General features: G+C 40.2%; 1 protein-coding gene across 15 annotated transcripts in view; it reads left to right on the plus strand.

The window, feature by feature from the left end:
- ATP9B (ATPase phospholipid transporting 9B) overlaps positions 1-21,122 on the plus strand; it is a 216,946-nt gene that overhangs the window by 89,982 nt on the left and 105,842 nt on the right. For 14 of the 15 annotated variants that reach the window (XR_003435307.1, XR_003435308.1, XM_027118809.1 and 11 more), the window contains 2 exons: positions 4,886-4,961; positions 15,433-15,509. The exons of the other annotated variant lie outside the window; for it this stretch is intronic. Coding sequence is in view for 12 of the 14 variants with exons in the window: in XM_027118809.1 (XP_026974610.1) it covers positions 4,886-4,961; positions 15,433-15,509 (153 nt within the window). In the remaining 2 variants the exon portion in view is untranslated. The remainder of the gene's footprint in view (positions 1-4,885; positions 4,962-15,432; positions 15,510-21,122) is intronic. 15 annotated transcript variants of the gene reach the window in all.

Below are 21,122 nucleotides of genomic sequence, written 5' to 3' on the forward strand. Positions count from 1 at the left end.
TTTAGGATTTTCTACGATCATAACATCTGCAAACAGAGATAATTTTACATCTTCCTTTCCAAATTGTGCCTCTTATTTCTCTTTTCTGTACAACTGCTGTGGCTAGAACTTCCAGTATTATATAGTATGTTGAATAGTTGTGGTGAAAGCAGACATTCTGATCTTAGAGGAAAAGGTTTTAGTATTTCACCATTTGGTATCGTGTACCCAGTGGGTTTTTCATATATGGCTTTTATTATGTAGAGGTAGTTAGTTCCCTTCTATTCCTAGTGTGTTGAATGTTTTTTTATCATAAAAGGGTATTGAATTTTGGCAAATGTGTTTTCTGCATCAATTGAGATGATCGTGTGGAGTTTTTCTCTTCATTCTGTTAATGTGATGTATTTTGTTGATTGATATATACGTTGAACCATTGTTGCATTTCAGGAATAAATCTCACTTGGTCACAGAGTTTAATCCTTTTAATATGCTGCTGAATTTGTTTTTTTGGTATTTTGTACAGGATTTTTGCATCATTGTTCATAGAAGATATTGGTCTGTAGTTTACTTTTCTAGTAGTCTCTTAGTCTGGCTTTGATATGAGGGTTGTGCTGGCCTCACAGAGTGAGTTAGGAAGTGTCCTTCCTCTTCAATTTTTTGGAATAATTTGAGAAAGATTAATATTAATTCTTTAAATTTTTGGTAGATTTCACCAGTGAAGTCATCAGATCTAGGGATTTTCTTTGTCAGGAGATTTTTGAGTATTGATTTAATCTCTACAAGGTATAGGTCTGTTTAGTTTTTAAATTTCTCCATGATTAGTCTTGGTAGATTTTGTGTTTTTTAGGAATTTGTCCATGTCACCTAGGTTATCCTGTTTGTTAGCGTATGGTTGTTCATAATACTCTCCTATAATCCTTTTTATTTTTTTAGAATCATAGTAATATCCCTACTTTCATTTCTGATTTTAGTAATTTGAGTCTTCCTTTTTTTCTTAGTCCATCTAGCCAAAGGTTTTTTCAATTTTGTTGATCTTTTTGAAGAAGTAACTTTCATATTTATTAATTTTTCCTGTTCTTTATTTTGTTTATCTCTACTCTGTTCTTTATTTTTACCTTCCTTCTGCTAACTTTGGGTTTAATTTGTTCTTCTTTTTCTAGTTCCTTAAGTTCTAAAGTTAGGTTGTTGATTTGAGATCTTTCCTGTTTTGGAATTTAAACAATTATAAATTGTTATAAATTATATAACTATATAAGCTAGAAATTTCCCCCTTAGCACCACTTATGCTGTATCCCATGGGTTTTTATAAATTATATTTTCCTTGTCACTTGTCTCTAAGTATTTTCTAATTTCCCTTTTCATTTTAATTCATTGGTTTTTTTTAACATCTTTATTGAAGTATAATTGCTTTACAATGGTGTGTTAGTTTCTGCTGTATAACAAAGTGAATCAGCTATACATATACATATATCCCCATATCTCCTCCATCTTGCATCTCCCTCCCACCCTCCCTATCCCTCCCCTCTAGGTGGTCACAAAGCACTGAGCTGATCTCCCTGTGCTATGTGGCTGTTTCCCACTAGCTATCTATTTTACATTTGGTAGTATATATAAGTCCATGCCACTCTCTCACTTCGTCCCAGCTTACCCTTCCCCCTCCCTAATTCATTGTTTTTTAAAAAGAATGTTGTTTGATTTCCACAATTTTGTGAATTTTCTGTTATTAATTTCTAACTATATCTTGTCATGGTTGGAGTAGATATAGATACTTTGTATGATATCTATTTTTTAAAATCTATTGAGACTTAATTTGTGGCCTAACATAAGGTGTATCTTAGAAAATACCCCATATGCACTTGAGAACAATGTGTATGCTGTTGTTGTGTGGAGTGTTCTATATATGTCTGTTAGATCTAATTGGCTTATTGTGTTAAGTTCTCTATTTCCTTACTTCAGTCTGGTTGTTCTACCCATAACTGTGAGTGGGATATAAAAGTCTTCAACTATTTCTCCCTTCAGTTCTATCAATTGTTGCTTCATATATTGTCTTTTATTAGGAGCATAATGGTGTATAATTATCATATCTTTTTACCTTATTGAACATTTAATTAATACATAATGTCTCTTGTGATCCTTTTTGATTTAACATCTGTTTTTTCTGACATTAGTATAGCTACCCCTGCTCTCTTTTGCTCACTATTTGCAGGGAATATCTTTTCCCATACTTTAACTTTCAACTTCTTTGTGTCTTTGGATCTAAAGTGAGTCTCTTGTAGATAGCATATAGTTGGATCATTTGTTTTTATCCATTCTGCTAATATCTGTCTTGTGATTGGTGAATTTAATCCATTTATATTTGAAGTAATTAGTGATAAGGAGCAATTTATTTCTGTCATTGTACTATTTGTTTTCTATATGGCCTATAGTTTTATTGTCTCTCATTTCCTGCATTACTGTCTTGTATTTTGTTTCATTGATTTTTTTTTTATAGTGAAATGTTTAAATTTGTTTCTCATTTCTTTTGAGTATATTCTGTAGCTGTTTTCTTTTTGGTTACCATGGGGATTACATTTAACACCCTGAAGTTATAACACTCTAATTTGAGTTTACACCAAGTTAAGTTCAATAACATATTAAAACTCTGCTCCTTTACAGCTCTTTCCTCAGCTCTTTCAGTTGTCATTGTCACAAAATTATATCTTTATGTATTGTGTCCTAAAAATATCAACTAATAATTCTTTTAAATGCATGAGTGTCTTAAATTATGTAGAAATAAGATTTGGAGTTACAAACCAAAGTTACAATAATACTAGCTTTTAGAATAATAAGCTTTTTTCCTCTAAATATATTAGTCTCTTAAATCATGTAGAGAAGAAAGAGTACAGTTACAAACCATTGTTACAATAATATTTACTTTTATAATTATTCATCTGCATTGAGATCTTTAATTCTCCATGTGGTTTTGAAGACTGTCTAGTGTCCTTTTATTTCAGTCTTCAGGACTCCCTTGAGCAGCACTTCTTGCCCGGAAGGTCCAGTGGTCACCAGCTCCCCTCAGCTTCTCCCCCGCTCCCCAATTTGGCTAAGCATGCATTTTTAAAAACTTGTTATTGGAGTATAGTTGATTTACAGTGTTCCTCAGCTTTTGTTTATCTGGGAATGTCTTGATTTCTCCCTCACTTTTGAAGGACAGTTTTGCTGGATATAGGATTCTTTGTTGACAGTTCTTTTTCTTTTAGCACTTTGTCTATACCAGTGCACTGCCTTCTGGCCTCGATAGTTTCTGATGAGAAATCTGCTAATCATTTTATTGAGGATCGCTTGTATGTGACGATTCACTTCTTTCTTGCTATTTAAGATTCTCTCTTTGTCCTTGTCTTTGGAAAGTTTGATTATAATGTGTCTTGGTGTGGGTCTCTTTCAGTTCTTACATGGATTTGACTGAGCTTCTTGAATACTTACATTCATGTCTTTCATTAACTTTGGGGGATTTCAGCCATTATTTCTTCAAATAGTCTCTCTGCCCCTTTATCTCTCTCTTCTTCTTCTTGGATTTCCACAGTGTGTATACTGGTTCGCTTTTTTCTGTCCTTCAGATCCCTTAGGCCCTTTGAACTTTCTGCAGTCTCTTTTCTTTCTCTTTCTCAGCCTCAGTAATTTCCATTGTCCTACCTTCAGGTTCACTAATTCTTTCTTCTGTCTGCTCAAAACTGCCTTGAATCCCTTTAGTGAATTTTTCATTTTGCTCATCGTACTTTTCAGCTCTTGAATTTCTTTTGGTTTCTGTTTGGGTTTTCTATTTCTTCATTCACATTTCTGCTTTGTTCATACATTGTTTTCTTGACTCTCTACATCTTTATGTCTCTGAACATCTTTAATATTTTTCTTTTAAAATCTTTGTCTAGTATAACTGCCATCAGATCTTTTTCAGGGATAGTTTCTGTTGATTTATATTTTTCCTTTGAAAGGACCATACCTTTCTGTTGGTTTTTATGCCTTGTTATTTTTTTGTTGAACACAGTACATTTGAATATAATAATGTGGTAACTCCAGAAGTCAAAACCAGGGTTCGTTGGGTTTCTGTCATTGCTTTTGTTTATTTTATTTTATTTTTTGATTGTGGTAGGCTCTCTCTCTGCTGAGGCTCAGCCTGAGGTATAAACTTAATGCTTTCTTATGTCTTTTCTGAGCCTTTCCTGGGCATGTGCCATCATTTTCTGTCTTTTCGTGTCTATGCAGTTGTTTTTCAATGCCCTAGTCTTTAATGTCTGTCTTCCAAAAGGGGGAAAAGAGAAAAACAAAGGGGGATAAACGGGGCACTCACCCTTGAAATCCACTTGGTGGGGGAGGGGTTTGCAACAAGGGGGGAGGTGTGGCAACAATGGCCACCTGCCTCTTTGGCTGCATCTCTGCCATCTTAAGCAGCATCAGAGCACAGATTCCTGATATTGGAGGACAAGGTCCTTTTGGTCCACCCTGGCTGGCTTCTGCAAGCTGCTCTAGAAACACGTGTATGGCCTCCTGCCATGTGGCTGAGGGTGGGACGGGTAGGTGCTACGTGCTAAGACCTGAAAGTCACCACAATTGATTGCAGTAACCATCCAGCACTTCCCCTGGAACTTGCAAGCCTTAACCAGCTCTGGATTCTAAATTAGTTACATCAGACAGATTCTGTCCCTGTAGTTGTGGCCCAGGTTGGGGGCCATTCCTGGTGCTTCTTGCTCTGCCATCATCCCAGAATCCTCTGTGTAAATTCCTGTCTTATACCCCTATTTTTCACTGCCTTTTCACTGCTCGTTAGCTGGATCCAGCTGGTGGACTTGTTTTTAACACTGTAGATATCTGAAGTACGAGTAATAAAAAAGTTGCTAATTTGCTTTTTTCTTACTTTTCTCTCCTTGAACAGGAAGATAGTGATCCACCCATTCATGAAAGTCTCAGCATAGAAAATACCTTGTGGGCAAGCACTGTTGTTGCATCAGGTGAGAAATAAGCTCTATTTTTCACATGAATTCGCACATATAGGAGACGCTTTGTGTTTTTAAGTGACTCCAAACAAATGTTGTCAAAGTGCTTTGCACCACAGGGACCTTATTAAACATATACTCCCGTTCAGTGGATGTGGACCAGGCCTTCGAGTCTGCATCTCAGACAAGCCCAGGGCGAGGCTTGCGCTGCTGCTTATCACGCTTGGAGGAGCTAGGCTGAAACAGCTAAGGAGGGTGCACCCTTGTGTAGCAAGGCAGGGGGCATTTGGCTAGTTTTGACATCTGTTTCATGGCAAACTTGTCAGTGTGCCTTAAAGACAGGTGGCACAGCAGAACCGGGGAAGCAAACGGTGACTTCAGAGGGCTCTGACCACTTCTCATTCATCTAACAGCTGAGGAGGTCGGTGTGGTCGCTTGTCTGTGAGGGAGAGAAGTATTAGATGAGACAGGGACCTTAGGAGGGAGATTGGGTTGGGCCTTTAGGGGCCACGATGAAGGCTCTTTTAAGTAAAATTGGAGGATGTTGGAATATTTCCAGTGGTTGAACAGGGAGGCCACTTAAATGTACATTTTGTAAAGTCAATTTCTCTGAGAGGCATTGAAAATCTAAGTGATTATCACCTTTTCAGAAAATGATTGACCTTGTGGATGGTACCAGGAGGTAGCAGCAGGGAGCGTTAAGGGTGCTGGTGGGATAGGATGCGGAGAAGCACTCAAGGGAGGAATGTCTGTCTCGGCATCTGTCACCAGTGTTGGCAGTGCTCCCCTTAGAGCACAGTCCTCCTTCTGGGGTGGTGTATGGGATCTCCGCTCCAGACCTGGCGCTGGTGATACAGTGTGGGACAGCTTATGGTGAGAAAGAAATGAAGAAAATGAGCCAAAGGGAATTCCCTGGTGGCCTAGTGGTTAGGATTCGACGCTTTCACTGCCAGGGCCCAGGTTCATTCCCTGGTCGGGGAACTAAGGTTCTGTAAGCCGCGTGGTGCAGCCGAAAATAAAAAGAAAGAAAAAGAGAGAAGTCATTTGAGCTATGCTAAGTATCTCAGAAAAGTGCAGGGTGCCTTGAAAACAAAGAAGTGAAAACCTTACCTGGTCAGGGTCTGGAGGAGGCTTCCCTGAAGAAGAAACACGTGAACTAGATTTTAAACCACACAGACGGCACTGACTGTGTGCAGAGGCCTCATGCTGAGGGGCACAGCAGGCTGAAGACAGGGTTCCGAGGGCCATGTGCCTGGCACGTGGAGCAGGAGGGGCTCAGATCCATGCAGGGCACTTCAGCGTTTGTGCTAAGATGGGGCGTGGGTACACAGAAGGGTCAGGGAGCTGCTAGACCAGAGCACATGTCCCCTGTAGAGGACAGGGAATGAACAGTTTATTTATTTGAATTTTTGAATTTTATTTATTTTTTATACAGCAGGTTCTTATAAGTTATCTATTTTATACATATTAGTGTGTACCTGTCAATCCCAATCTCCCAATTCGTCCCACCACCGTCCCCCCTGCCACTTCCCCCCTTGGTGTCCATACATTTGTTCTCTACATCTGTGTCTCTATATCTGCCCTGCAAACCGGTTCATCTGTACCATTTTTCTAGGTTCCACATATATGCGTTAATATACGATATTTGTTTTTCTCTTTCTGACTTACTTCACTCTGTATGACAGTCTCTAGATTCATCCACATCTCTACAAATGACCCAGTTTTGTTCCTTTTTATGGCTGAGTGATATTCCATTGTATACATGTACCACATCTTCTTTATCCATTCATCTGTCAGTGAGCATTTAGGTTGCTTCCATGACCTGGCAGTTGAAAACAGTGCTGCAGTGAACATTGGGGTGCATGTGTCTTTTTGATTTGTGGTTTTCTTTGGGTAATATGCCCAGTAGTGGCATTGCTGGGTCATATGATAATTCTATTTTTAGTGTTTTAAGGAACCTCCATACTGTTCTCCATAGTGGCTGTATCAATTTGCATTCCCACCAACAGTGCAAGAGGGTTCCCTTTTCTCCACACCCTCTCCAGCATTTGTTGTTTGTAGATTTTCTGATGATGCCCATTCTGACCGGTGTGAGGTGATACCTCATTGTAGTTTTGATTTGCATTTCTCTAATGATTAGTGATGTTGAGCAGCTTTTCATGTGCTTCTTGGCCATCTGTATGTCTTCTTTGGAGAAATGTCTATTTAAGTCTTCTGCCCATTTTTTGATTGGGTTGTTTGTTTTGTTAATATTGAGCTGCATGAGCTGTTTATATATTTTGGAGATTAATCCTTTGTCTGTTGATTCGTTTGCAAATATTTTCTCCCATTCTGAGAGTTGTCTTTTCGTCTTGTTTGTAGTTTCCTTTCCTTTGCAAAAGGTTTTAAGTTTCATTAGGTCCCATTTGTTTATTTTTGTTTTTATTTCCATTACTCTGGGAGGTGGATCAAAAATGATCTTGCTGTGATTTATGTCAAAGAGTGTTCCTCCTATATTTTCCTCTAAGAGTTTTATAGTGTCTGGTCTTACATTTAGGTCTCTAATCCATTCTGAGTTTATTTTTGTGTATGGTGTTAGGGAGTGTTCTAATTTCATTCTTTTCCATGTAGCTGTCCAGTTTTCCCAGCACCACTTATTGAAGAGACTGTCTTTTCTCCATTGTATATCCTTGCCTCCTTTGTCATAGATCAGTTGACCATAGGTGCATGGGTTTATCTCTGGGCTTTCTGTCCTGTTCCATTGATCTACATTTCTGTTTTTGTGCCAGTACCATATTGTCTTGATTACTGTAGGTTTGTAGTATAGTCTGAAGCCAGGGAGTCTGATTCCTCCAGCTCCGTTTTTTCCCCTCAAGACTGCTTTGGCTATTTGGGGTCTTTTGTGTCTCCATACAACTTTTAAGGGTTTTTTATTCTAGTTCTGTAAAAAAATGCCACTGGTAATTTGATAGGGATTGCATAGAATCTGTAGATTGCTTTGGGTAGTACAGTCATTTTCACAATATTGATTCTTCCAATCCAAGAACATGGTATATCTGTTTGTGTCATCTTTGATTTCTTTCATCAGTGTCTTGTAGTTTCTGAGTCCAGGTCTTTTACCTCCTTAGGTAGGTTTATTCCTAGATATTTTATTATTTTTGTTGCAGTGGTGAATGGGATTGTTTCCTTTATTTCTCTTTGTGACATTTTGTTGCTAGTATATAAGAATGCAAGAGATTTCTGTGCATTAATTTTGTATCCTGCAACTTTACCAGATTCATTGATTAGCTCTAGTAGTTTTCTGGTGGCATCTTTAGGATTCTCTATGTATAGTATCATGTCATCTGCAAACAGTGACAGTTTTACTTTTTCTTTTCCAATTTGTGTTCCTTTTATTTCTTTTTCTTCTCTGATTGCCATGGTTAGGACTTCCAAAACTATATTGAATAATAGTGGTAAGAGTGGACATCCTTGTCTTGTTCCTGATCCTAGAGGGAATGCTTTCAGTTTTTCACCATTGAGAATGATGTTTGCTGTGAGTTTGTTGTATATGGTCTTTATTAGGTTGAGGTAGGTTCCCTCTGTGCCCACTTTCTGGAGAGTTTTTATCATAAATGGGTGTTGAATTTTGTCAAAAGCTTTCTATGCATCTGTTGAGATGATCATATGGTTTTTCTTCTTCAGTTTGTTAATACGGTGTATCACATTGATTGATTTGCGTATATTGAAGAATCTTTGCATCCCTGGGATAAATCCCACTTGATCATGGTGTATGGTCCTTTTAATGTGTTGTTGGATTCTGTTTGCTAGTATTGTGTTGAGGATTTTTGCATCTATATTCATCAGTGATTTTGGTGTATAATTTTCTTTTTTTGTAGCATCTTTGTCTGGTTTTGGTATCAGGGTGATGGTGGCCTCATAGAATGAGTTTGGGAGTGTTCCTTCCTCTGCAATTTTGTGGAAGAGTTTGAGAAGGATGGGTGTTAGCTCTTCTCTAAATGTTTGCTAGATTTCACCTGTCAAGCCATCTGGTCTTGGACTTTTGTTTGTTGGAAGATTTTAAATCACAGTTTCAATTTCATTCCTTATGATTGGTCTGTTCATATTTTCTATTCCTTCCTGGTTCAGTCTCCATTGGAAGGTTATACCTTTCTAAGAATTTGTCCATTTCTTCCAGGTTGTCCATTTTATTGGCACAGAGTTGCTTGTAGTAGTGTCTTATAATGCTTTGTATTTCCGCGGTGTCCGTTGTAACTTCTCCTTTTCCATTTCTAATTTTATTTTATTTTTTAAATTAATTAATTTATTTATTTGTTTTTGGCTGTGTTGGGTCTTCGTTTCTGTGCGAGGGCTTTCTCTATTTGCGGCAAGTGGGGGCCACTCTTCATCGCGGTGCACGGGCCTCTCACTATCGCGGCCTCTCTTGTTGCGGAGCACAGGCTCCAGACGCGCAGGCTCAGCAGTTGTGGCTCACGGGCATAGTTGCTCCACGGCATGTGGGATCTTCCCAGACCAGGGCTGAAACCAGTGTCCTGTGCATTGGCAGGCAGACTCTCAACCACTGCACCACCGGGGAAGCCCCTCTAATTTTATTGATTTGAGTCCTCTCTTTTTCTTGATGAGTCTGGCTAAAGGTTTATCAATTTTGTTTATCTTCTCAAAGAACCACCTTTTAGTTTTTTTGATCTTTGCTATTGTTTTCTTTATTTCTATTTCATTTATTTCTGCTCCGATATTTATAATTTCTTTCCTTCTACTAACTTTGGGTTTTGTTTGTTCTTCTTTCTCTAGCTCCTTTAGGTGTAAGTTTAGATTGTTTATTTGAGATTTTTCTTGTTTCTTGAGATAGGCTTGTATTGGTATAAACTTCCCTCTTAGAACTGCTTTTGCTGCATCCCATAGGCTTTGGATCATTGTATTTTCATTGTCATTTGTCTCTAGGTATTTTTTGATTTCCTCTTTGATTTCTTCAGTGATCTTTTCGTTATTTAGTAACGTGTTGCTTAGCCTCCATGTGTTTGTGTTTTTTACGGTTTTTTTCCCTGTAATTTATTTCTAATCTCATAGTGTTGTGGTAGGAAAAGATGCTTGATATGATTTCACTTTTTTAAATTTACTGAGGCTTGATTTGTGACCCAAGATGTGATCTATCCTAGAGAGAGCTCTGTGTGCACTTGAGAAAAAAGTGTAATCTGCTGTTTTTGGATGGAATGTCCTTTAAATATCAATTAAATCTATCTGGTCTACTGTGTCATTTAAAGCTTGTGTTTCCTTATTCATTTTCTGGCTGGATGATCTGTCCATTGGTATTACTGAGCTGTTAATGTCCCCCACTATTGTGTTACTGTCGATTTCCTCTTTTATAGCTGTTAGCAGTTGCCGTATGTATTGAGGTGCTCCTATATTGGGTACATATATATTTGTTATATCTTCTTCTTGGATTGATCCCTTGATCATTATGTAGTGTCCTTCCTTGTCTCTTGTAACATTCTTTATTTTAAAGTCTATTTGATCTGATATGAGTATTGCTACTCCAGCTTTCTTTTGATTTCCATTTGCATGGAATATCTTTTTCCATCCCCTCACTTTCAGTCTGTATGTGTCCCCAGGTCTGAAGTGGGTCTCTTGCAGACAGCATATAGATGGGTCGTGTTTTTGTATCCATTCAGCGAGCCTGTGTCTTTTGGTTGGAGCATTTAATCCATTCACGTTTAAGGTAATTATCGATATGTATGTTCCTATTACCATTTTCTTAATTGTTTTGGGTTTGGTTTTGTAGGTCCTTTTCTTCTCTTGTGTTTCCCACTTAGAGAAGTTCCTTTAGCATTTGTTGTAGAGCTGGTTTGGTGGTGCTGAATTCTCTTAGCTTTTGCTTGTCTGTAAAGCTTTTGATTTCTCCATCGAATCTGAATGAGATCCTTGCCGGGTAGAGTAATCTTGATTGCAGGTTCTTCCCTTTCATCACTTTAAATATATTGTGCCACTCCCTTCTGGCTTGTAGAGCTTCTGCTAGAAATCAGTTGTTAACCTTATGGGAGTTCCTTGTATGTTATTTGTCATTTTTCCCTTGTTGCTTTCAATAATTTTTCTTTGTCTTTAATTTTTGTCAGTTTGATTATTATGTGTCTTGGCGTGTTTCTCCTTGGGTTTATCCTGCCTGGGACTCTCTGTGCCTCCTAGACTTGGGTGGCTACTTCCTTTCCCATGTTAGGGAAGTTTTTGACTATAATCTCTTCAAATATTTTCTCGGGTCCTTTCTCTCTCTCTTCTCCTTCTGGGACCCCTATAATGTGAATGTTGTTGCATTTAATGTTGTCCCAGAGGTCTCTTAGGCTGTCTTCATTTCTTTTCATTCTTGTTTCTTTATTCTGTTCTGTGGAAGTGAACTCTACCAATTCTGTCTTCCAGGTTACTTATCCGTTCTTCTGCCTCAGTTATTCTGCTATTGATTCCTTCTAGTGTAGTTTTCATTTCAGTTATTGTATTGTTTATCTCTGTTTGTTTGTGCTTTAATTATTCTAGGTGTTTGTTCTTTAATTCTTCTAGGTCTTTGTTAAACATTTCTTGCATCTTGTCTATCTTTGCCTCCATTCTTTTTCCGAGGTCCTGGATCATCTTCACTATCATTATTCTGAATTCTTTTTCTGGAAGGTTGCCTATCTCCACTTCATTTAGTTGTTTTACTGGAGTTTTATCTTGTTCCTTCATTTATCTTGTTCCTTCATTTAGTTGTTTTTTTGGAGTTTTATCTTGTTCCTTCATCTGGTACAACGTCCTCTGCCTTTTCATTTTGTCTATCTTTCTGTGAATGTGGTTTTCCTTCCACAGGCTGCAGAATTGTAGTTCTTCTTCAGAGACGAAGTTTTGCACTAGTGTTTTAACATCATTAAAAAAGCATGAAAGCAAACATAATTTTAATAGGTGGAGATTCTCTTCAGTTAGTAGATGTTGGTTTTTTGTCATGATGAATTTTTTAAATTTCTCACAATAAAAAGAGAGCGGAAGTAAGTGTAGCACACTGTCAGAGACATCAGAGAGGGCAGGCCGGTCCTTCTTGAGGTCCAGGTAAGGGCTGTGGCTCAGAAGGCCTACCATTTTTAGCAGGGTCATGTACCCAGGATTTGATTCCAGGGGTGCTGTCCTCCATGGCCTTTGACCTTCAGCACTTAGCATGTAATAGTTTATAGGAAAATACTTACAGCATACCACATTTACATACCTGGTCACAGATTTTACATTTTCTATATCTAGTTGTATCTAGGTGTTGTATCCTATTTTTTTTCATCATGTTGATATTTATTCTTTTTAATAAAGAATCAAGATTGAGTTCACTCATAAAGATATTTGAAGATTCTCTTTTTCTTTTTAAATTTATTTCATCTTTTGTTTCCTGTATGTTAGAATGTTGTTACTGATCCCCAGTACTATTGATTTTTGGCCTCTCTTCTCAAAGAGCCAGAAGCAACCCAGGCTGGAGGCTTGAGGTATCCTAGATAATTCACTGTGCACAGTGTTTCTCTCCTGACCTTCATTCTCAGGATGACCTTGGCAAGTGGTAACTCCTGCTTGTGAACTTCGGCAACACAGACACAAATGTAGGCGTCATAACACATTTGCCGCATAGATAACCCTTTCTTATTCTTCCAGAGATAGAATTCAGTGGCCAGAGTATTGTATCTTCTGAGAGAGTGTTTAGGTTGTTTAAAACAATCGTTCCACAAGTTTAAATAAAGTGCCTTTAATTTTAAATTTTGTTCAGTCATTTTTGAAATGCAAGCTTTTTCATGGATTTCAAATCTTTCAACACATGCTTAACTCTATTTCAAAGCCTATTAATGTGAGCAATTGCTAGACTCTCTATATAAGCAGCCTTCCGTATACTGAGATGTGTTTGAAGTACTTTGGACTTCCAGGAGTAATACAGCAATTGCTAGACTCTCTATATAAGCAGCCTTCCGTATACTGAGATATGTTTGAAGTACTTTGGATTTCCAGGAGTAATACAAGGGCTCTTATCTTCTTTACACTGGATTACAAGTTGAGAGGGAAAGACCAGGATTTTTAAAAATTTTATTCTTTAAAAGTTATGTGTCACTACTATATTTAAAATAGATAACTAATAAGCACCTACTGTATAGCACAGAGAACTCTACTCAGTACTCTGTAATGACTTATATGGGAAAAGAATCTAAAAAAGAATGGGTATATGTAGATGTATAACTGGTTCACTTTGCTGTACAACTGAAACTAACACATCGTAAATCAACTCTACCCCAATACAGATTAAAAAACAAAGTTATGTGTCGATTGAATTCAAGTTGCCTCCTGGTGAAGTGAGCTCAGGCCTTCCTCCCTGGCTGTAGAAACCAAACGCATGGGAGCAAGGACTCAAGTTGACACAGACAGATAAACAGACACAAGGACTGAGGGCACCAGAGAGGGAAAAACACGACTTCCCAGGGTGCCATGCTTCTTCCCCTTGTTGGTTCAGAGAACCAGGAAACTTGCCATGTTTCAGTAATAGGTGGATATGGGAGCATTCGGATCTTAAGTTGCCGAGAGCCTGGAAGGAAGGATGAGTCCTCTAGAGTCTGCTGGACGTATGTGCTCAGATGGGGGTCCAGGCTGAGCCCCAGAGCAGGACTGCAGGTTCTGTGCGCAGTCAGGGGTCCAGGGCTGATACTGATGGTAGAAAATACAGCAAATGAGAGTAAACTTTTGGAAAATTTATAAGAATTTGATGAAGGAATTTAATGTTAAGAAGATTGGAACATATGTTTTGTCAAATTTTTTTTGTTATTTGTTTCTCTTAATAATTTATTGATGTGATATTTTGCAAAACTAGGCCTTGTGACCAATTAGAAATTTAAAAGTAAAACCTGTACCACACATAGTTTGCAAGGCTTCTGCTTTAGAGAAAACTTAGTATCTGGGATCTGCCAGCAGGGGAACCCGTCCCACTCGGGCGTCACTCAAGGGGCTGGACCCAGAGAGCTCTGGTGCAGGGCCACAGAAGCAGCATGGAGTCTGAGAGGCAGGACCAGTGGGGGCGCTGGAGCGCGCAGCAGCCTGCAGCTCGCTGCTTCTCAAGCTTCGGTCTCACGGGGCAGTTGTTGTGGGCTGGGAAGTGGGCGACGAAACTCGGTTCCTCACTTCTGGGGTCTTGCTCCTTGATGCTCCTGATGCGCCATTTGCAGCCCAGCTCAGTGCAGGTGTCACCAGTCGCTCTCTGTGTCCTCCGTTGGTGGAGTGGAGGTCCATAGTCACATGGGGCCGCTCTGCTTTGAAGAGCGCAGTAAGTGCAAGCCTCACAGCTTCCCAGGGCACACAATTACAAAGGGGGAAAAAAGAGATGCTTATTCTAAAAAAGAGCAAACACGTAATGTCTGCAGCTGTCACTGCTGAGCTGTACGTACCCTGGCATCTTCTGTCTTCCTGGGCGTTCCGTGGAGGAGGCTTTTGGTGGTGTGCTGAGATGTGTGGTGCACAGCTGTCATTGTTATGTAGACCCGAGATCACCTCGGTCACATTTACTCCACAGGTACTGCCTTAGGACTCACTAAATTCCACACATTACATTAATGTGACATCAAAGAGTTTTTGTATAATTATTAGGGTTAATGCTGCAGTGGTTGTTGATTTCAGTGAGTATTATGGATATATCATTCTCACCTTAATTGTGTTTCTCACCTTCAAATTTTGTGAAAATTAGAAATATAAATTATGCACAGCAGCAGTTCTAGAGGCGGACTTCCATGGTTTTTAATTTGACATTCCAGAGATGAATGCCTCTGATCTGAGCCTTTGTAATGTATAGATCGTTCTAGGGGTATTTTACTGTTCTTTTATCTTAAGTTTGATAGACCGCAAAATTATCATTTCTTCTTAACATGTACAATTAGAAAACCAAACTTTCAGGAGACAGGAATAAAAGAGACATAACATATAAATTCAAAATCAAATATTGTCTTTATAATACTCCTCTTACTGTTTTCATTGTCTGGGTCCTGAAATGTGAGCAGAGGCTCTTGTGCCTGGTTGTACTGCATCTTTACAGTGAAAGGATGATCTCAGACTCTTGTTCTGTTAAACAAACCCCCCCCCCCCCCCCCGACCGGTACCATCTTGTTTGGGATCGCATGAATTGATCAGTTAGAATGTAAGCTCTCTTAATGTAGCTTCAGTGTTAGAGTTACCATTTTAATAGGCATTAATGAGTGAACAGTGTCACGCTCTCTATTGCCAGTGAAAAGAATATTAGTACATTTTTTAATGTTTTGTGTAGGTAAATTAGTATCACTTAAGAAATCATTTGAGTTTTTCAAAGTTTATTTTTAAAGTTGAGATTAGATTTTCTAGAACTACTGAAATTAAATATGCTGTTGGATAAATCTGTATAAAATCAAATGGTGTCATAATATTTTCCATCAAAACGATTAATTAGCAAGTGTTACTTCTGTGCATATCCTTCAAGTTTATCTGTAAGGACCACTTTTGTGTTTTGCAGGTACTATAATAGGTGTTGTCATTTATACTGGAAAAGAGACTCGAAGTGTAATGAACACATCCAATCCAAAAAGTAAGGTAGGCCATAGCTGGGGGGCCGACTGCCTGACCGAACTCACCTCCTCCTCTCAGTGAGAGAGCACGTGTAGTTCTGAGTAGCTTGTTTGCGAAACAGAGCTTCAAAATGTTGGTGATTCAGGATATGAATTCTCTGTGTTTGTGTAACAGCATGCTCGTGTAGAAGAATTTTCAAAACTATTTTTTCTTGGTTAATCAGAGTTTTATATGTCTCTTAAATTTTCATTGTTGTATATATAATTTGCCCATAATTTAACAGTTAATTGTGGGTCTTTTAATTTCTCCTCAAGCTATTTATTTTATAATTTGCACTCTATTTTTATGTTGATGATTCTTTTTTAAAATAAAGGAATCTGTATTAATGTTTTTATGGTATGTAATTTGACAGTGTTTTATTGTTAAACCAGTTTTATTTGTTATTTCCATTTCAGAAGAAGCATATTGAAAACCAGATTTTAGTTTTTAGACTGCTTGATTATATTCCTAAATTAATTATATTCCTGTTACAGTCCTAAAATTGTTACTTATGCAGTCATCGTGTGTGTAAGTTAAATCATAACGAAAGGTTAGTTTGAATTCTCAGTAGTTATGATTTGAACAACACATTTTGTATCAGGTCATAATATGTGTTAATATCTACTGAATGAGAAGCTCTTTCTAACTGTGCATTTTACTTACTTTTCTTTGAAATATAATCTGTGTGTATCTAAGTAGAACAAAAAAATCCTCTCATGGAGTCACACCTTGCTTTGTGAGTAATTCATAGGACAGGTTGTCTTCTGCAGGAAATTTTATAACAAAGCAATAGAAATGAAATAATTCTTTGAAAGATATCTTTTAGGGCAAGATGTGTTTCATTTTTTCAGCTAAATACCATTTTAAAAAATAGTTAACCCTTCAGAAACTAGGGACGCATCACTGACGCTGTGAATGCCTGGACCTGCGTGCAGTGCAGCCGACTGTGCTTCCCGTGTGGAGCGCATCCCCAGCTGCCTCCCAGGGTTGCATCTGGTGACACTTTATATTCATGTATTTGTTAGGGCTCCAGATGTCTGTGGGTGACATGTTTACAGAAGTCAAAGAAAAATGTTGTGCTACTATTATTTTAGTATAAATTCTGATTTTGATAATGGGGGAAATATTCTCTGTCGATTTATATATATATATATAAAACTTGGCTTTAATTTGAGTAAATCAAATATACCCAAGTCAGTAATTCTACAGTAGAGTTAAATTATTTAAAAATAAATTACTAAACTAATGGCAAGAGTTAGGATCGCATACATAGTTATGTGTGTTTTCTGGCAAGTATGGTGTTTTTCTTTAGTAAGCAAAACTTGGACGTCTAGTAACACATATATGATTTCTGGGGGGTTTTTCCTTAATCATTTTACTTTTACACTTATGATGGTATTTGAGGGTAAATTTAATTTTAACTATTAAGGTTAAAATCTGAAAACTTTGTAATCCAACTTCTTTTCTTGTTCTCCCTTTCCCTTCTGTGCCGCTCACTTGCTGTCACTTTCTCACCGTCTGTCTACACACAGCCACTTCTTTCCTCCGGGCACCTTCGGTTTTGGCTCACGTGCTTGTTCCCTTGGGTGTTGATCCAGAGTTACTTAGGTGACCTTTCCCAGGTTTCTGACCGCAGTGAAGAACTCTGGCGCTGGAGGTTGACCAGCCTGGGTTAGAGTCTGGGTGTTGCACTGACCAGCTCTTTGACTGTGGGCAAGCGGCTTAATTCTGTGCCTTATTACTCGGTAAATGCTACCTATCACCGTTACCTTTCTACAAAGTGAAATGTGAAATATGAATGAGTGCCGTGGTTTTTCAACCCCACCCTCGTTGTCAGTCAAGACATGCTCCCTGAGCAGTGCCCAGGCCCTGAGCGGCTTCAGAGCTGCCCGCCTTTCAGGCCCTCCCCTCCGCCCTCCCCCCTGCCCTCCCCTCCACCCTCCCCTCCGCCCGCCCCCCTGCCCTCCCCTCCGCCCTCCTGCACCCCCTCTTCCTCCTCGTCCTCTCAGCCTCCCTTCCTCCTTCCCGGTTTAGACAGCCTTCCCAGTTTCCTTGGCGTTAGCAAAATCTCTCTTACAACAGGAAGAACTCCTTTGGCGTCTTGCAGGATTGGGCTCGGATCTTCGCTCTGCCGCTTGACAGCCTCACGTGGGGAGCAGACGTGCTCTTTCTGGGGCCGAACCTTTCTGGGGCTTGATCAGCGTTTGCTGCTCCCCTTCTGGTTGAAAGCCCTACGGAAGCTCTCACACAAGCAGGCACTGATCTGAGCACTTTATGTCCATTGTGCCGTGAGTCTGCATGGCAGCCCCCGGAGGAGCCGGAGCCAGCTGCTTTCAGAGCAGGGCGACTGCAGCTCAGGGGGCAGCCTCGTCTGCATGGGGCTGCCGCTCCCTCAGGGCACTGCGGGTGGCAGAGCTCCAGCCTGAAAACCTTCTTGTAAATCAAGGGATCATCTTAGGAGAGAGAGAAAATCTCTCAATGCGCATATGTCATTAAATCTTCCTAAGTGTTAAACGCCGGATTTATAAGAGCAAAATTCAGGAAAAGGTTGCAAGCATGCTACAGTGGACAAAAAGCAGCAGATGTAATTTATCTAGGGCAAGTATTGATATGTGCTGAAAGAAAAGAATGCGTGATGTTTGAATCCTAAACAGAGGGAAGACAGAAATTATGTTCACTGTTTGTAAGACGTTATTATCTGCAGACGACATCTCAGTGTTCTTCTGTAGCTTACTAAACCAGCAAACTTCTGGATTTCACAGAAGGCTAGTGGAAACAAAAAGCAAACATTTAAAATGCTTTGAATCATTTGCCTGAGTTTCATTGGATTTCTTTGGGGAAGCCACACTGTTCCTAACCCTCCATTCTGAGCGCTGCCCTATGCGTGGAATGCCTGTGGGGATAGAGTGTCAGGTGAAACAGCCCTGGAAGCACAGTGGCGCACACACCAGAGGTTCCTTCTCTCCTCGTGTACATGTCTGAGATGTGGGCAGGCGCTCTGCTTGGCACCATTCCGCGGGGGCCCCTCCTGGAAGCACGCCTTGGTGACCGTGGGGATAAGAAGAAACTGGCGTGGCAGGTTACACACGCCTCCGCGCTCAGCGGTGTGGGCGTGTTTCCTTGGCCAGAGCACTTGAATGGCTTCACCGAAGTTGGAGGAATTAGGGACGTACAGTCCTACCCCAGCCGTGGAGGAGGGAGAATTGGGGATGTTTAATGACAAGCACTGCTGACCACCCGCAGTGCGCTTATGGGTGAGAATTTCCAGCCTTTCACAGAGAGTTAAAACACAAGGAGCAACCTCGTAGAGCCCTAAAAGTGCCAGCAGCTAGGGTGAAGCAGGGAAGGGTAGCCAGGGAGGAAGGCTGAGAGGACAGCACTTGCAGAGTGGCCGGCAGTTGGCAGCGGGCCATGTGGCGGAGGCCCCGGAGGTGAAGGGCTGAAGGGTCCGCGGACTAAGCACATAGAAGTCGTGGTGAAGTGAAAAGCTCGGGTGGAGGGCAGATGCAGGGGCAGGTAGAAGCCTCCGAAGGAGGGCTCTCGGCCATGGCTGAGCAGGGGAGGCCGGACACGCTTTGAGGCAGGGCCCAGAGCACCAGAGAAGCCGTGGTGGTAAGAACTGATTGATGCTGCCCTGGGGAAAGGATTTTATTGATTTTGTTTCTGGTGAGAAAACCAATATCAAAAAACTACTGATGCTTCCAGTAAAAGAAGAGAGGGTCTTAGTTTATAAAGAGGAAAAATATTCTTTGGAAGAATAAGTTTCATAGGCATCTAATAGTAACTTAAATATATAAATACAAAATTACTTAAAAGGGAAATTATATACTGTTATATGGAAAACAGCTACCATAGAAAATATGATGTGGCCTCTTTGATTTTGCAGAAAATATTTACGCTCACAGACGTAGAAAACTTACAGTTACCAAGGGGAACGAGGGGAGGGGAGGGATAAAGTAGGCGTTTGGGATTGACATACATACACTACTGTGTATAAAATAGAGAACCAACAAGGACCTACTGTATCGCACAGGGGGCTATACTCAATATTTTGTAATAACCTATAAGGGAAAAGAACCTGAAAAACAATAGATATATGTGTATAACTGAATCACTGTGCTGTACACCTAAAACTAACACGAAATTGTAAATCAACTATACTTCAAAAAAATAAATTAAGAAAAATAAGAATAAAGAAAGAAAAGATTTACAGTCATCTGTTAATCAGCCAGTATCTTCCCCCCCCCCACCCGCCCTTACTCCATATTTCACTATGGGGTATACAGCAGCATCATGCAGATCTGTAAATTGCTGTAAGTTCCTAGGATGGAAAACGCTACAGTTAAAGCAGTGCTAATTTAAGGGAAAAAAAGTTAGTGATAATAACAATAATTGATGTAGTGAAATTAATGCAGAACATGGTAAGAATTTGAGACAGTTCCTAAAAGCATTGAGAAAGATTATAGCCTAGCAATTTAGGCTCATAAACTATTGGGCAGTGTTAGGGCCCCAGCTGAATCTTAAATTTCTCATGGAGCCAGTAATGAGTATGTGGCTTTCTCAGGCTGCTGTTCAGGAGCCCCCAGGCAGAAGTGAAGAAATGGCTGGTCTAAAGTTCCAGGTTGTGGGGTGGGAGGGTCAGAGGAACTGCCCACAGATGCCCCCGGGAGACACAGGGGCCCTGCAGGTTATGCCACTGGACTTCATAGCGTTCTTAGTACTCACGCCCGCTCGCAGGGCCCCCTTCCCCTGTCCTGCGCACAAGTTCGCATCTTTGGTGGCGGCTGTTCCGAAGAGCCGTCTCCCTCTGACATTACCACGGCCGCCTCTGCTGCCCTAGGAACGTGAGTGTCACTTCCCTGTTGAGGCTGGGGCTACTTGTGGACCAGCCTGGGCACGTTGTAAAATGTCGTCCTTGGGTTGAGCAGATGGCTGTTAGCTAAGTTGACCAGTTTGTATTGGTTGTTTCATAAAATGTATCTTAAAAATTACCTACTCAGCTAGTGTCGGAAGCCCGTTTTGGGCCACTCTCCTGTTTGTCATCGTTTTGTCCATCTTGCTCTTCTCTAGCTGCTTTTTTAAAGACAACTTCAGACAGAAAAGGAAGGAGAAAAGTATGATCACTCATATACCCTGAACCAGGTTTAACACAAATTCCCTACTAGTTTCATCTTTTTCTGTGGTTACAGATGTCATGCCACTTTATCCCAAGTGTGCATTCTTAAAAAATAGAAAGTCTGGGACTTTCTGTAGCTGTGCCTCAGCCCCGTCTTACTCTGTGGCTCCTGACCTGCACAGCCCAGTTGAGTGGCCCTGGGTTGGCGACATCAGCTTCACGTCTGGGGCACTGATTCGACCCCCTAGAGTCCCTCCCCTCAGACTTCCTGAATCCGAACCTCTGGGGGTTCTGACACACACTAGAGACTGAAAGCTACTGTCCCCTCGGTGGACACCGCAGTCGGAGATACACAGAGAATCCTGCAAAATTGATCACACTGTAACTGAATTCTATGACTGTGACAGATGTCCCACTTGAATTCATCCTTTTAGAATGGCCTTGAAGTTCGTTCTGGAAATCCAACTTGCTAATTTTATGTA

The sequence above is a fragment of the Aethalodelphis obliquidens genome, unplaced genomic scaffold, assembly GCF_003676395.1.
Source record: "Aethalodelphis obliquidens isolate GAN/ISIS:26980383/991018 unplaced genomic scaffold, ASM367639v1 scaffold19, whole genome shotgun sequence".
Taxonomy (NCBI): Eukaryota; Metazoa; Chordata; class Mammalia; order Artiodactyla; family Delphinidae; genus Aethalodelphis; species Aethalodelphis obliquidens.